The following is a 14,037-nucleotide window of genomic DNA, read 5'->3' as shown; positions in this document are numbered from 1 at the left end:
TGTCTCTGTCACTCTTGTCTCAATTAAATTGGTACTAAATAGAGGATGGGGTGGAAGCAACAGGATGGGGAGTGGGTTTAGAGAGGAAACTGGGCATGCCCACCTCAGTGCCTTCCTTCTTCTCTTTAGGAATTATTTACCCAGAGACAGCAGGTATTCTTAACTCTTCCTTGAGAATCTAACTTACCAAGGCAGGCTCTGTCCTTGGAAGAGAGAGGCTTGTGGTTGTGTGTCTGGGGGCTGGGGGGCAATTTAGTTCAGAGTGAGTATTTGGAAGCCCTTTTTGGCTGACTATCTCAGCTCTATCTTCTGATGCATTTCCCACACTGAAAAGACTGAACAAACCTCCATCTGTCTAACTCTTGGGTCGCTCTCTCCCTAAGCTAGATGCACTCTTGGCTAAGGCAGATAGGTAATTTTGGGAGCTTTTTAAACCCCAAGAAATAGGTGTCATTTCTTGAGCGCCTACTATGTGCTGGGCCCTGTATCCACATGATCTCTTGTATCCCGATTTAGTAGTAGTATCATGCCCACTGGAGAGGAAGCTCCATGGGAACCAGGCCCTGGCCTACTTTTCACCATTCTACTCTTAGCATCTAGAATACTGCCTGACACATATTAGATATTTAATATTTGTGGAATAAACTTGTTAAATGAAGGCTTATATTTCAGACGTGATGACTGAGGCTCCAGGAAGCAATGTGACTTGCCCAGGGTGAGCCGGCTGGTAAGTGGAGGAGTCAGGATTCCAGCCCAGGTCTTCTGAGCCGAAGCTCACGCTGCTGCCGTCCCTTTCCTCAGGTTCCCTCGCCTCCTGCCCTCAGCAGTTCCAGGCACCCCTCCAGATGCCACCTCTTCTGGGCCAGCTGGGTCCCCAACGCGCAGACGGTGACTCAGGCACCTCGAAGGCAGGGAGGGGGTGACGCGTGACACTCCTCTGCCCAAGCACTGTGCTGGAGGGAGTGGGGGTGGAGGGGCAGAGGCCCAGCTTCTGGGGCTGGGAGGGGGTGGAGGCTTCTTTGGGACTAGGTTTGGGGGCTGTCAGTGCTCCCTGGAAAGAGATTCCTGAGGTTGAGCAAGGGCCTGGAGGAGGCCAGGAGGGAGGGCAGAGAGGGAGGAGGGATCTCCATCTGCCAGGCCTTCTCCCCTGGGCAGCTGGGTGGCCATCCCCTGCCAGATCCTGTGAGGCCGCCAGCTGAAACGTCTGCTGGAAGTCACTGGCAGGCCCAAGGGGACTGGGCACCGTGCATAGCAGGGTGCAACCCAGGCCTCCATGGGGGAGCACCACCCAGCCTGACTCCTGGGGCCTCCCTCAGTGCAGAAATGCTTTCATCGCTGCTTGCTCCTGAAGTCAGGGTACAATTACCTCCCGCAGGCAGACAGAAGAGATAGGCTCCCTACTCCTGGATTCTACCCAGAAAATTCATTCCCCTGCCTTTGATGTGACAGGAATATGCCTGCCCCCAAAACCGGGTTCTTCCCATTCCCTCCTGTTGGAATGCCTGCTTCCCATTTGTCTCAATGTTGCTGTTCCTGCCAGCAGCTTAAGGCACAGTCATCCAGAGGCCATCCAGTCCTGGGGTTCACTCCATCCTCTGGATTCTCCTGGCACCTGCCGTCTGACTCCATCACTTATTTGGCACTTGCCATGAGCTGCCTTGTGTGGTAGCACTTAGCTTTTTGTAGATGCCGCTTCCCCAGCTAAATTTTTAAAAATTATGTATGTATTTAACAGTTATTACATGTACATGCTTCAAAATTCAAATGGTACCAGGGAGTATTTACAAAGCAAAAATAAATCTCCTGTGATTTGATGTGGCTCCCGCAGTTGAGCACCTGCCTCCCACACGGGAGGTCCCAGGTTTGGTTCCTGGAGCCTCCTAAAGAAAACAAACAAACAATGAGCAGACATCAAGCAAGAAGAGGGAAACGGATTTGGCTCAAAAGATAGAGCATTGGCCTGCCACATCAGAGGTCCAGGGTTCAAACCCAGGGCCTCCTGACCTGGGTGGTGAGCTGGCCCACGCACAGTGCTGATGCGTGCAAAGAGTGCTCTGCCATGCAGGGGAGTCCCCTGCATAGGGGAGCCCCACCCGCAAGGAGTGCGCCCTGTAAGGAGAATCAATCTGTGCGAAAAAAGCGCAGCCTGCCCAGGAGCGGCACCACACACAGAGAGCTGACACAGCAAGATGACACAACAAAAAGAGACACAGATTTCCAGTGCCGCTGACAAGAATCCAAGCGGACACAGAAGATCACACACAGCGAATGGACACAGAGAGCAGACAATGGGGGGGAGGGGAAGGGGAGAGAAATAAATAAAAAATAAATCTTAAAAAAAAAAAAGCAAGAATGAAGAGCAGACAAGAAAACACAATGAACAGACAATGAGAAAAAAACAAGCAAGACAATGAGCAAAAAACAAACTAGCAGGAAGGAGATTTGGCTCAAATAGTTGAGTGCCTGCCTCCCACATGGGAGGTCCTGGGTTTGGTTTCCAGTGCCTTCTAAAGAAAAACAAACAAACAAACAACAAGCAGAAAACAATAAAAAAGCAACGAGCAAAAACAATGAGCAAATAGATGAAGGAGCCATCTCAGGGTGGTGGTGGGGGAATAAATCTCTTGTCCTTCCCGGTCTCCTAGTATTCCATTGTATAGGGTACCGTTGCTTAATCAACCAGTCTGCTTTTTAATTTAATTAAGTAATTTATTCCTTCCCCTACCCCCTTGCTGTTTATGTTCGCTGTCTGCTCTCTGAACCAGTCTGCCTTCAATGGGTATTTAGGTTGTTTCCAATCTTGTGATACTAAAAATTATGATGCTGGGAAGTGGATGTGGCTCAAACAGCTGGCTGCCCGCCTACTACACGGGAGGTACTGGTGCCTCCTAAAAGAAGATGAGCAGATGCCGCCCCCACTGCAACAAGCAGATGCCACAAGGCAGCAGATGTTGCAGCCCATGGCAGACGTGGCTCTGGCCATTGGGAACTCAACTCTTATGTGGGAGGTCCTGGGTTCAGTGCTTGATGCCTCCTGGAGAAGGTGAGCAACAATGAGCAGATTAAAGAACCATCTGGGGAAGGGAGAGGATAAATAAAAGAAAAATGATTTTTTTAAAAAACACAAAATAACGTAGTATTACTTAAAAAAAAAGTTATGATGGTGTCCTTGACCTTGTACATAGTTCTTGGCATGCACATACAACCATACATTCTAAGAACTGAAATTTCTGGGTCAAGGTGAGACACCTTTAATTTCCATATGCCCTATTTTGCTCTCTGTAGAAATTATATCAAGTTATCCTACTACTACCAGTGTCTGAGAATGCCTGTACCCACAGTCTTGTTCATATATTTTTCATCTTTGTCAATCATGTAAGTGAACAAAGTATTCTGCAGCACCTTTTATTTATAATTCTCTTGTTATGAATGAGACTGAACATCTTTTTAAAGCCAGTATTTCTTCTTCTGTGAACTGTCTGTATATTCCCTTTGCCCACTGTTAATTGGTTTGTCCTTTCTTATTAACTTGTTGGAATTCTTTGTGAACAAAGGAAATTAGCCCCAAATCTGCTAGATGTGTTCCATCTAATTTCTCACCAGTAGTCGGATGTCTATTTCCCAATGAGATTTTCATCTCCTTGACTCCAGGGACTGTGACCTAAACCTCTTTGTAATGCTATATTTAATGAACACCCCATAGATGGTGTTAGACAAATATCTATTGCGATAAGAAAAGAAGAAGAAAGACAGAGATGGGAAGATTTTGTAGTGATCTAACCTAAGTTACTCCTTCCTCTTACAAAAGGCTAAGCCTTCCTCTTTGGGCCAGTCAGGACTCTTGCGGTAAGCAGCAGAAACTAATCCTGGCAAATCAAAAAAAGGAAAGGCAAAAAAAAAAGAAAGAGAGAAGTCAATACAAGACCAACAAACAAGGCTCAGCAAACAGGCACCAAAGGAAGCTGGGCAGCCAGCTCCACAGTCAAAGTCAGGGTCCAGGACAGCCTGCTTAAGAGATCCCTGTTCCCTTTGCCCCTGCACCGATTCTGGCACTTCCTCCTCCAGACACTAGAGGTCGCTGCTTGCTCTTCTGCCACCAACGGGAAATGCATTTTCAACTGCCCTGCTTCTCTGTGACTTGTTCTAGATTTGAAGTCCCAGTTGGAGGATCTAATGGCAGTGCTTCTGTCTTGCCTGCATTCTTATACCCTGAAGTCTGAGAGAGCAAGAATCGAGGCTTTGGGGCAGGTGGTGGCCTGCCTCTCCTCAAGGTCCCTGTAATGGGAATTCCCTACAAGTAGGCAGGAGGCTCAGCCCGGGGCAGCCAGGAAAACTGGACAAAGGCACATCACAGTCTCCCCTGGATTTCAGCTCTTAGCCCGTCTCCTTGAGGAAGTCTTCCCGGGTCACCCAGCCTAAAATCAGTTTTCTGGACTTGTGTAACCATTACTGCTGGGAAAATCATAACGCCAGAGGATTTGTACTAATAACATCTACCTTGTACCATGTCTCTTTTGACTTTTAAACAACCCTAGGCGTTGCTATAATTATTCCCATTTTACAGGACAGAAAAACTGAGTCTTCAGAGGTTTGCCCAAGTTATACAGCTAAGAGGCAGCACCAGGTTGCAAACCTAGGCCTGTTTCCAAAGTGGGCTATATTGTCGGCAGGGATCTTATCAAGTAAGACACCATGAGGGCAGGGAATCCTGGCAGCTGGTAGAAGATACCCAGGGCTGTGCGCTGGACTAGATATCAAGCAGGAGCCAATTTTGGAAAGTTCTGTAACCTTCCCATGAGGCCTAAAGCCAGAAATCATTTTGAGGTTGAATAGGCCTACTCAGGATCAATTTGGGGGAGAGGATGTGGCGCAGATGTGTTAATTACTGGCCTCCCACGTGGGCAGTTTCAGTTCAGTTCGGTGCCTCCTGAAAACACAAAACAAACAAGCAAAACAAAAAAACTAGCTCAGGGAAGCCGATGTGGCTCAGTGGTTAAGCACTGGCTTCCCACATACGAGGTCCAAGGTTCAATCACCCTGACCTCCTAACCTAAATGAAAATAATAATTTGGGAAGAAAAACCTTGAATCTAGGGTATTTTTCACTGCTCCCTTTGACCCCACCTCCTCCAAATGTGTCAAAACCTCCAACGGAGGTTGCTCCTGAGGGGAGACACAGATTTACATCTGTTCATGGTTTAATCACCCCGTGGACATAAAGCAGACAATCTTTGCCCTGTGGGGTTTACATTCTGGGGGGAGAGACAAGGTTAATGAAATAATCAAATAAATGCTGAATTGTAGCTCTGGCGAGGGGACTGGAGGAGGCCGTGAGCTGCTCCACCAGGCAGGTGTGACCTAGTCGGGAAGTCCCAGCAGCCTCGGGGGGCAGACGGGCGGGAGCCCAGTCCTGAAGAAAGGGGAGGCGTTAGGCTCCAAGGGGAGGCCGTGAGGCCTGCTGGCGGCGATTTCTTCTGCGACGAGTAACCCTCGACCACCGAGAACGTTCAAAGACAAGCAGCCGAGGGACCACGGCGGCTTTCCGGTTGGCCGCCCCCGCTGTTCGGGTGCGAGCGGCGGCGCGCAGGCCCGAGGGACCCGGAGGGTGACGTCATCACGGGGCCAGCTGAAAATAGCCGGCTCCGCCCCCATTTCCCGGCAGCCCCCGCAGCAGCCCCCCGCAGCCGCCGCCCCCCGCCGCGCGGGGTGACAGGCCGAGCTGGCCTCCTCTCGGGCTCTAGTAGTTTCCGTGTCGCTGACGCACGCTGCTCGCACAGCTGGGCCGGCGCGTCCTACGCAGCTGCCGCGAGCCGGGCTGCGGGTGCCAGACGGCTCCCGGCGGGGACAGGGGCGGGGCACGGCAGGAGGCGAGGGACTCCGGGCGGAGGAGGTGCGGGCGGGGGGCCGGGGGCCGGGCTGCGGGAGTTAGGGGGATCCCGCAAGGCTCCCCGGGCCCGGGCGCCGAGGTCGCCCGTGGCGCCGGCCTGCGCGGGCTGAGGCGGCTGCCGCAGGGAAGCCCTCTGCTTCCCCCTGGGAGCGCCCCGTCACCCCGGGAGGTCTCCTGGTTCTAATTGCCCGACTCTTCTCTCCTGCAGCCTCAAGGAAGCCCGCCTGACCACTGACGAGTTGCCATGGCATCCTACTACGAGATCCTGGATGTGCCGCGAAGTGCGTCGCCTGATGACATCAAGAAGGCGTAAGTGCCTCTGCTGCACATCAGAAACCTCGCATCCTCCGTACCCGCTCCCCCCCACGCCCACCCCCCGCTCCAGAAGTAGTGCTAAGGGAATCAGGGTCTTAGATTGAGGGGTCCCCTCACACAGAGAGACCTGTAGGGAGGGAGAAAAACCCTGAAAAAGTCGAAGGAGAAAGTCCACGGAATGAAGTTCTGCTGGGAGTCGCCCTGTGAGTCTGTCTCCAGAGGACCCGGCTCTTCCCCTCCTCCCACCGTCCCTAGATGTGGGCTGTCGCAGGATGGAATGCCAGGATGCCCAGGCTCTGCTACCAGGAGGGACCAGTGACCCTACCCCCTCCACGGCCTCTTGGCCAACCTGAGTCTGACAGAGAGGTTAGGGCTGGGGCATTCTCTCCCTCATTATCATCAGCTGGGACTTGTAGTCTTACCACTGGCCAGCAGACAGGGAGATAGAGGGACTTGGAGGCAGGGCAGCTCTAGCAGCTGCGGTGGGTGGGACCTAAGTGGTAAAGGGACACTGGTGGGTTAATGGGAAAATGGGTCATTCTGTTCCCTGGTGGGTAGTGCTTGGCTCGCATTCATCCCCTGGCCCAACCCCCTGGGCTCCCTTCCCACAGGTATCGGCGGAAGGCTCTCCAGTGGCACCCAGACAAGAACCCGGAAAATAAAGAGTTTGCTGAGAGGAAGTTTAAGGAGGTGGCCGAGGCATATGAAGTACTGTCTGACAGTAAGGGCTGGGGCAGTGCATAGCCCGTCACCCTCATTTCATGCCCCATCTCGTTCCTTCCCCAAACCATGCCACCATGCCTTTTCCCAACCTGGCATTCTAGGTGTCCCCCTCCTGGAGGGATTCCTAGACTTTTTTTTTTTTTCTTGCTTCAATTCAAAGAAGCACCTATGATGTGTAAAGCACCCTCTCATTCTTCCCCTAATCCCCTGTGCTCAGTATCTCCTTCCCAGGGTCCTGACAAAGGGAAGGAACCAATGTGCAGTGAGCCTGCTCTGAGCCAGGCAAAGGGGGCAGCTTTCCCATGAAATCTCCATGACTCACAGCCCTCCTGCAAGGCTGGTTTTATCACCCCCATTTTACAGGCGAGGGAACTGAGGCTGAGAGAGGTGAACTGACTCAAGGTCACACAGAGCTGAACTGTGAACCCAGGGCTGTCTTTCATTCGTGTGTTCGAAAATATTCATTGACTACATGCTGTGCTGGGCACTTGTTGGGTCCTGGGGAAGGAGTGGAAGACAAGCAGGCACTGTCCTCGTCATGATGGGTTTACCATATTGTGGTTGGGGGAAGACCGACAATAACCAGGTATAAATGCATAGATAAGATTATCGATCACAAAGCACATTCCAAAGGAAAGCGACGGGGAGATGTGCTGCAGAATCATAGGCCCCTCTTTTCATTAGGGTGTTCAGAGAAGTCCTCTGTAAGAAGGTGACATTTAGGCTGACCCTGAATTATAATAAAAAATAATAATTAGCTAAGAGTCACTGAGCGCTTACTATGTGCCAGGTGCTGTGCTGAGCAGTGTGCATGATTACCTAATTTAATCCTTGCAACAACCCTGTGAGGCAGGTGCTGTTCTTATGTCCAGGTTACAGATGAGAAGGGTCCAGCCATGGGGAGGGCTAAGCTGTCGCTAATACCTATAGCCCATGTCTCCTGTGTACTCTGCTGTCCCCCACATGTCAGTCTCAGGACAGTCTTCTAAGGGTCCTATCCTGGGACAGGAGGCGGGGAGGTGGTTAGCCCAGAGGGAAGGAGAAATGACCTTGTTTCTCTTTCCAGAGCATAAGCGGGAGATCTATGACCGCTACGGCCGGGAAGGGCTGACTGGAGCAGGTCGGTGGCGAGATGGGCCCAGGGATGGGTGTGGGTCGGGGGTGAAGGGGAAGGCAGGTTTGCAGTGGATGCTCTCTGAGGCTCCTGACCCTGTCTGGGTGGCAAACTGGGTGGCAGGGCAAGATGTGGGCACCTACTTCCTTCTCACTCAGCCTCTCCTCCAGGAACTGGCCCCTCTCGGGCAGACGCTGGAAGCGGTGGGCCTGGCTTCAGCTTCACCTTCCGCAGCCCTGAGGAGGTTTTCCGGGAGTTCTTCGGCAGTGGAGACCCCTTTGCAGAGCTCTTTGGTGAGTGGACTCAGGAAGCTCCTGATCCTCCTTCCGTTGACCAGGAGCCCTCAGACAGGAGGCTCAGAGGGAGGCTGAATTCCACAGAAAGATTTTGTGGGGGTGGGTCCAGTGAGAGCCAGGACACACGTGACCCTATAGAGACACTTCAGAGAACTGCCTTATTAAATGACAACAACAATTATATATTGTTAGACCTTCACAGTAACAGCTGTGAAAACAAGGTTCAAAGCATCGTGTGATGGTAATAATACCATTACAGACAACAGCAGATAACATTTTTAAAAATGGCTAATGTGTGCCATTTTATATTTTACATCTTTCAATCCTCTGACAAACCCTGGGAGGTGGATAATTTTATTCCCATTTACAGATGAGAAAACAGAGACATAGTCAAATAACTTGCTTTGTCACATAGCAAATGGCCGAGCTGTGTCTGGCTGATATCATCACATCATGCTCATCTGCCTGTAATGAAGGAGCCCTCTGTCCTCCCTTCCTCTTTGCCTCTTTCCTTCCTTGGTCTGTTTTATTCTGGACAGAATTAACCAGAGAGCTTTAACATAAACAATATTCAGAAGACTTTTTAATTTGTAAATAAACCCATGCCCTCCCCCAAAAAAAAAAAAAAGAAAAGAAAAGATCTGAAATGCACCCAGTTGCTTTGCAGCTTATATTTCTAAGCTGAAAGCAGGGTTTAGGGTTCACTTTTTTTTTTTTTTAACTCCTCCAGATGACTATTAACCTGCTTACTTGTTGTAGATGACCTGGGTGCCTTCTCGGAGATTCAGAGCCGGGGTTCTCGGCACTCTGGCCCCTTCTTTACCTTCTCTTCCTCCTTCCCTGGGCACTCTGGTAAGTGTTGCCCCTTCCTACCATTGCCAGCCCTGGCCTCAGTTTGCTCTTTTCCAAGCCTTCTTTTCCATGTGTCTCTAGCAAGGCAGCTCTGCGGGAGACCCTCCAGAGGTTCCTGGCAGCCTACGACCTCAGTCTAACGTCCCCTCTTCCTTTGTCCCCCATGCCAGATTTCTCCTCCTCATCTTTCTCATTCAGTCCTGGGGCTGGTGCTTTTCGCTCCGTTTCGACGTCTACCACCTTTGTCCAGGGACGCCGCATCACAACCCGCAGGTGAGGGCTCGTTCTGGAACTTTACAGGGTGGAGGGTCTGGGAGTGGGGGTTGAGGGGTAGAGGGGAGAGCTGCATACTACTGAATGTGAGCTCCATCTGTCCTGTTCACTGCGACATTCCAGAGCCTGGGCCAGTGCGCTCAGGACTCAGTACACACTGGTTGAATGATCTGTGCTGTGTCCCACAGAATCATGGAGAACGGGCAGGAACGGGTAGAAGTGGAGGAGGATGGGCAACTGAAGTCAGTCACAATCAATGGTGAGAAGCCGCTCCACCAACCCCTGGCAGGGTCCCAACCCAGGCTCCAATGTGCCCCCCCCCCAAACTGTTCCTCTTTGAACTCCCTTGAGGGTGGGGGTAGGGGTGGCAGCCACCAGGCCAGCCTGGCAGAGTCAAAGATGGTGATCCTGGGGATGGGGGCAGAGGCGGGAAGCGGGCAGTCTCCAGAAGGGCCGGCTAATTGCTGTCGCTAGTGGGGTGCCTTATGTTTGCAAAGCACTCGACTGTTTTTAAAGCACTTACACATATATGGTATTCCCTTAATTTTTTTTAGTTTTTAATTTTTCTTTTTAAAGAAGCTTTAGATTACATAAAAGTTACATAAAAACTATAGGGGATTCCCACATTCCCTACTCCCTCCCCCTTCCACATTTTCCACATTAATAACATTCCTCATTAGTGTGGTATATTTGTTACAATTGATGAACACACATTGAAGCATTGCTACTAACCATGGACTATAGGTTACATTATAGCTTATACTCTATCCTGTACAATTTTGTAGGTTATGACAAAATAAATAATGGCCTGTATCCATCATTGCAATGTCATGCAGGATAATTCCCCCTGCCCCCAAAATGCCTCCATACTATACCTATTTTTCCCTCCCTTTATTCTTAAAACATCCCAGGGAAATAAGCAGGGCAGATGGTATTATCCCCATTAACAAATAAACAACAACAACAATATTTTATTTTGAAATAATTTCAAACTTACAGGATAGTTGCAAAAATAATATAAAACCCATACAGAGAACTCTAACATACTCCTATCCAGATACCCAGATCTACCAACTTTTAACATTTTGCCACAGTTGTTCATTCTTTTCCCTTTGTCTCCTCCCTTCCTCCCTTCTTTCTTTCTTTTCTGATCTTTCCTTCTCCCCTCCTTCCCTCTCTTCTTATCATCTATTTCTGTATCACTTATCCATCTCTCTCTCTCTCTAGCTACCTGTCTATCTGTCTGGCAATCTGGCTATCTATCTGTTCCTGAATATTTAAGAGTAGGTTTATACATCATGCTCCTTGGCCATTTAATACTTCCATGTACATTTCCTTAGAACAAAGATACTTATGTAATCACTTTAAGTACATGTATCAAGTTCAGTCAATTTCACATTGATATACAGCTTACAGTCTATATCCCAGTTTTTTCATATTTCCCAGTAATGTCCTTTTGGGCCTTTTCTCCTTTATTCTAAGTTCCAATCCAGGGTCATAGATTGCATTCAATTGTCATTGTCTCTTCAGTATTTTTAAAAAATTTTTTATTGTGGGAACATATATTACACCATAACTTTTCCTATCTTGACTACTCTCAACCATTCAGTGGGACTATTTACCTTCACAGTGTTGTGTTACCCTCACCACCATCCTTTACTAGAACTTTCCATCACCCTAAACAGAAACCCTGCATCCATTATGTATTAGCTCTGTTTTTCATTTGAGGAGACAGCCTTAGCAAAGTTACAGGACCCTAACTCCCAAATAACCCCAGGCCCAAGTAAGGGGAAAAGCCAGAAGTCAGACTCAGGATGGATGATTCCTGGAACTGAACACTTCCCACAGCCCCATCTGTACAGGAGCATGGCTAACCACCTTTCACACCTGCTGTCTTGGAGAGTACCGGGGCTGAGTTCTTCCCATGGGCTGTCATATTGAATCCTTGTAATGATTTGATTTTGTAGGCACAATCATCATCTCATTTTATAGATGAAGGAAGGGAGGCGTGGGGAAGTTGACAGAGCTCATACTTGGTGGGGCGGAATTCCAGCCCATGTCCTCCATTACCCCAAGTGCCCAGGTGCCTGCACGTCAGCCCCAAGGGGAGGCAGGACGTGGTCAGAGGTGTGTCTGTTCAAGGCCATGTGGCAGGGAGCCCGGCCTGGATCAGGGTGCCTTGCAGTGACGGTGGATATGACTCTTGCAGGTGTCCCAGATGACCTGGCTCTGGGCTTGGAGCTGAGCCGCCGTGAACAGTTTGTCACCTCGAGGTCTGGGCACACACAGGTCCAGCAGGCCCCTGTCACACGCGCCTCGGACAGTGACCTTTCTGAGGATGACGAGGACCTGCAGCTTGCCATGGCCTACAGCCTATCAGAGATGGAGGCAGCTGGGAAGAAACCAGCAGGTGGGCGGGGGGTGCAGCGAAGACAACAGGGGCGGCCCAAGGCCCAGGACAAATCTCCGGGCATGGGGGGGACCCGTGAGTGTGCAAGGGGTGAGACAGCTAGACCCAGCCCCTCAGAGGAGAAGGCCTCTCGCTGCGTCATTCTCTGAACCCCAAGTTTGACTCCACCCAACCCAACCTGCTTCAGGTCTTGACTGGGATCTGCCTCTCACTGTTGGGAGAGCAGAGAGGGACGTGGCCTGAGTTGCGGGAGCCCCCTTCCAACTCCATGCTCCCTCCATGAGTTACCCTCCCGGGCCCACCCCTCTCCAAGTGTGGATTTGGGATTTACTGTGCTTAGCCCAGGGCCGATAGATCCCTGGGGGAAGCCCGGGGAGGGGGCCTCAAGGCAGTGGGAGGGCCCAAGAAGCCAGCATGCACTTACGGGGTGGGGGTTTCAGATGGGTATGAGGGGTTTGGGCTGGGACTTTTGTGTCCAGGGCCCCTGCCACCTGTGTTGCTGACAGATGCCAAGGAAAGAGGATTTGGCCTGGGGTTCTCTGAGCCAAGTTGGCAGCTATGCTGGGGAGCAGTGCAGGCTGAGTGGGGTGCTCCACTCTCCTTGCCGAGCTGCATACCCCCTGCCCTGGTTCCTGTGCAGCGTTGAGCTCTGACTGACTCTGTTGCTTCCCTGCTGCTGCTTCTCCTTCCTGTCACAATTCTCTCTCCAACTCCCTGTGGGCCGCGGCGCTTGCTTTCACTGCCATCTGCCTAGGACTCCCTTCTCCTTCCTCCACCGAGAAGGCCTCAGTGTGGAGAAGGCCTCAGTGTGGCGAGGAAGATGCGGGCCGGTAGGGCCTTGGGGTCTTCTGGGGAGGCTAGCTGGGTGGTGCGGGGGCCTCTCAGCCGTCCAGTTTTGGAACCGGAGTCCACTCCTCCTCCCTTCCTCTTGCTGCCTCAACTCGCCCGCCCCACCTCGGGACTAGGCAGAGGTGAGGCTGGCTGACCCCGGAGAGGTGGGATAGGGCCAGAGTGACCCAGAGGGGAGGCCATGGAGGGGCCCATACCCCATGCTCCTCCCCTGTCTCAGGGCTCAGGGAGCGACCACAGGGCTAGCCCAGGCCTCTGCTCGGCTCCGGCCTCCACAGCTTGCTGCTGACCCTCTCTCCTGTCACCCACCCCCGCTCTCTCCCCAGATGTGTTCTGAGCTGCAAGTCCCGGACCCAGAGTTGCTGCACAGTTCCAGCGGGAAGCGCCCATCCCTGTGCCCTGGGAGGGGACCCGCCATTCCTCTCCTCACCCATGGCCGAGTGCAGAGCCAGGGCCTGGGTGGTGGGCGGGGGCCGGGTGGGAGGCGGTGGTCAGTAGTCTTAGCCTGCAAACTCTTCCCTGGTGTCTGGTGCTGTTTCCTGGATGGAGCGCCCCCTGCCGCTCTTCTGAGAGAGCGCGTCTGGGGGAAGCGGCGCGTGGTTGTGGAGCTGTGCATCTTGGGATAGGTAGTTCCAGCTGTGAGATGGAGGTCATTTGCTGTGAGATGGGGAGATCTTGTCATTTGATTGGTCCCAGCGAGGGTGGCGAGAATGTGGATGAAGGGGTAAAGGTCCGAGCCTCCGTTCCCCTGACGCCTCTTGCTAGCGAGGGTTGGTGTGTGCGGGTTGGTGTGTGCCGTGTACGAAGCAGCTGGGAGGGGCCGTGGGCCCTCCTGGGGTCTGAGGAACAAGTCTGGGCAGGCAGGCCCGGCTAGGCAGGGCGTGGCCAAGGGAAGGCCACCTTGGCGGGGGCGTGTGTGACGGGAGCTCCAGGCATGTTGCTGCTTGTATGGCTTACTTGGCCTCTGAGCCCGCTCCCATTCTTTCTCTCCAACATCTCAACATCACAGCCGAGCCGCCTCTCCTCCTCCCTGCCAGGGGAGCCCAGTGGTCAGGGAGGGGAGTGGTGGCGCCCGGGTGCCACCCCTGTAACAGCCTCAGAGGCCCATCCAAGCCAGCTGGGCTGAGCTCAGACCCAGAGGGAAACACTGGAAACTAATAAAGCTGAGTCCGGAGAGCACTGTGGTGTGCTGTGTTCCTCCTTTTCTGGCGACACTCAGGTCTGTCACCCCTTCATTGCCCAGATAACTAGAGGTACAAGGCTGCCCTCTTTTACCAGGCTGCCCTCCCCAAGGATGTGGTGGATCCCGAGAAATGCTG

General features: G+C 52.0%; 1 protein-coding gene across 8 annotated transcripts; it reads left to right on the top strand.

Annotated features, from left to right (window-relative positions):
* The first annotated feature begins 5,599 nt into the window (after nucleotides 1-5,599).
* DNAJB2 (DnaJ heat shock protein family (Hsp40) member B2) lies at nucleotides 5,600-13,897 on the top strand. Of its 8 annotated transcripts, none has more exons than XM_058300077.2 (10): nucleotides 5,600-5,889; nucleotides 6,095-6,195; nucleotides 6,813-6,922; nucleotides 7,991-8,044; nucleotides 8,209-8,331; nucleotides 9,094-9,186; nucleotides 9,357-9,459; nucleotides 9,648-9,718; nucleotides 11,669-11,869; nucleotides 13,045-13,897. In XM_058300077.2, exons 2-10 carry the CDS (start codon nucleotides 6,131-6,133, stop codon nucleotides 13,053-13,055), a joined length of 831 nt encoding a protein of 276 aa, XP_058156060.1. In that variant the 5' UTR covers nucleotides 5,600-5,889; nucleotides 6,095-6,130; the 3' UTR covers nucleotides 13,056-13,897. The 8 variants fall into 8 exon arrangements, with proteins under 8 accessions (XP_058156060.1, XP_058156053.1, XP_058156061.1 ...); XM_058300078.2 differs by having other exon boundaries at nucleotides 5,657-5,866; XM_058300070.2 differs by lacking the exon at nucleotides 13,045-13,897 and having other exon boundaries at nucleotides 11,669-12,144.
* The last annotated feature ends 140 nt before the right edge of the window (nucleotides 13,898-14,037 follow it).

This window comes from Dasypus novemcinctus, chromosome 7 (assembly GCF_030445035.2).
Source record: "Dasypus novemcinctus isolate mDasNov1 chromosome 7, mDasNov1.1.hap2, whole genome shotgun sequence".
Classification (NCBI taxonomy): domain Eukaryota; kingdom Metazoa; phylum Chordata; class Mammalia; order Cingulata; family Dasypodidae; genus Dasypus; species Dasypus novemcinctus.
This window is presented reverse-complemented; position numbering and strand designations above follow the sequence as displayed.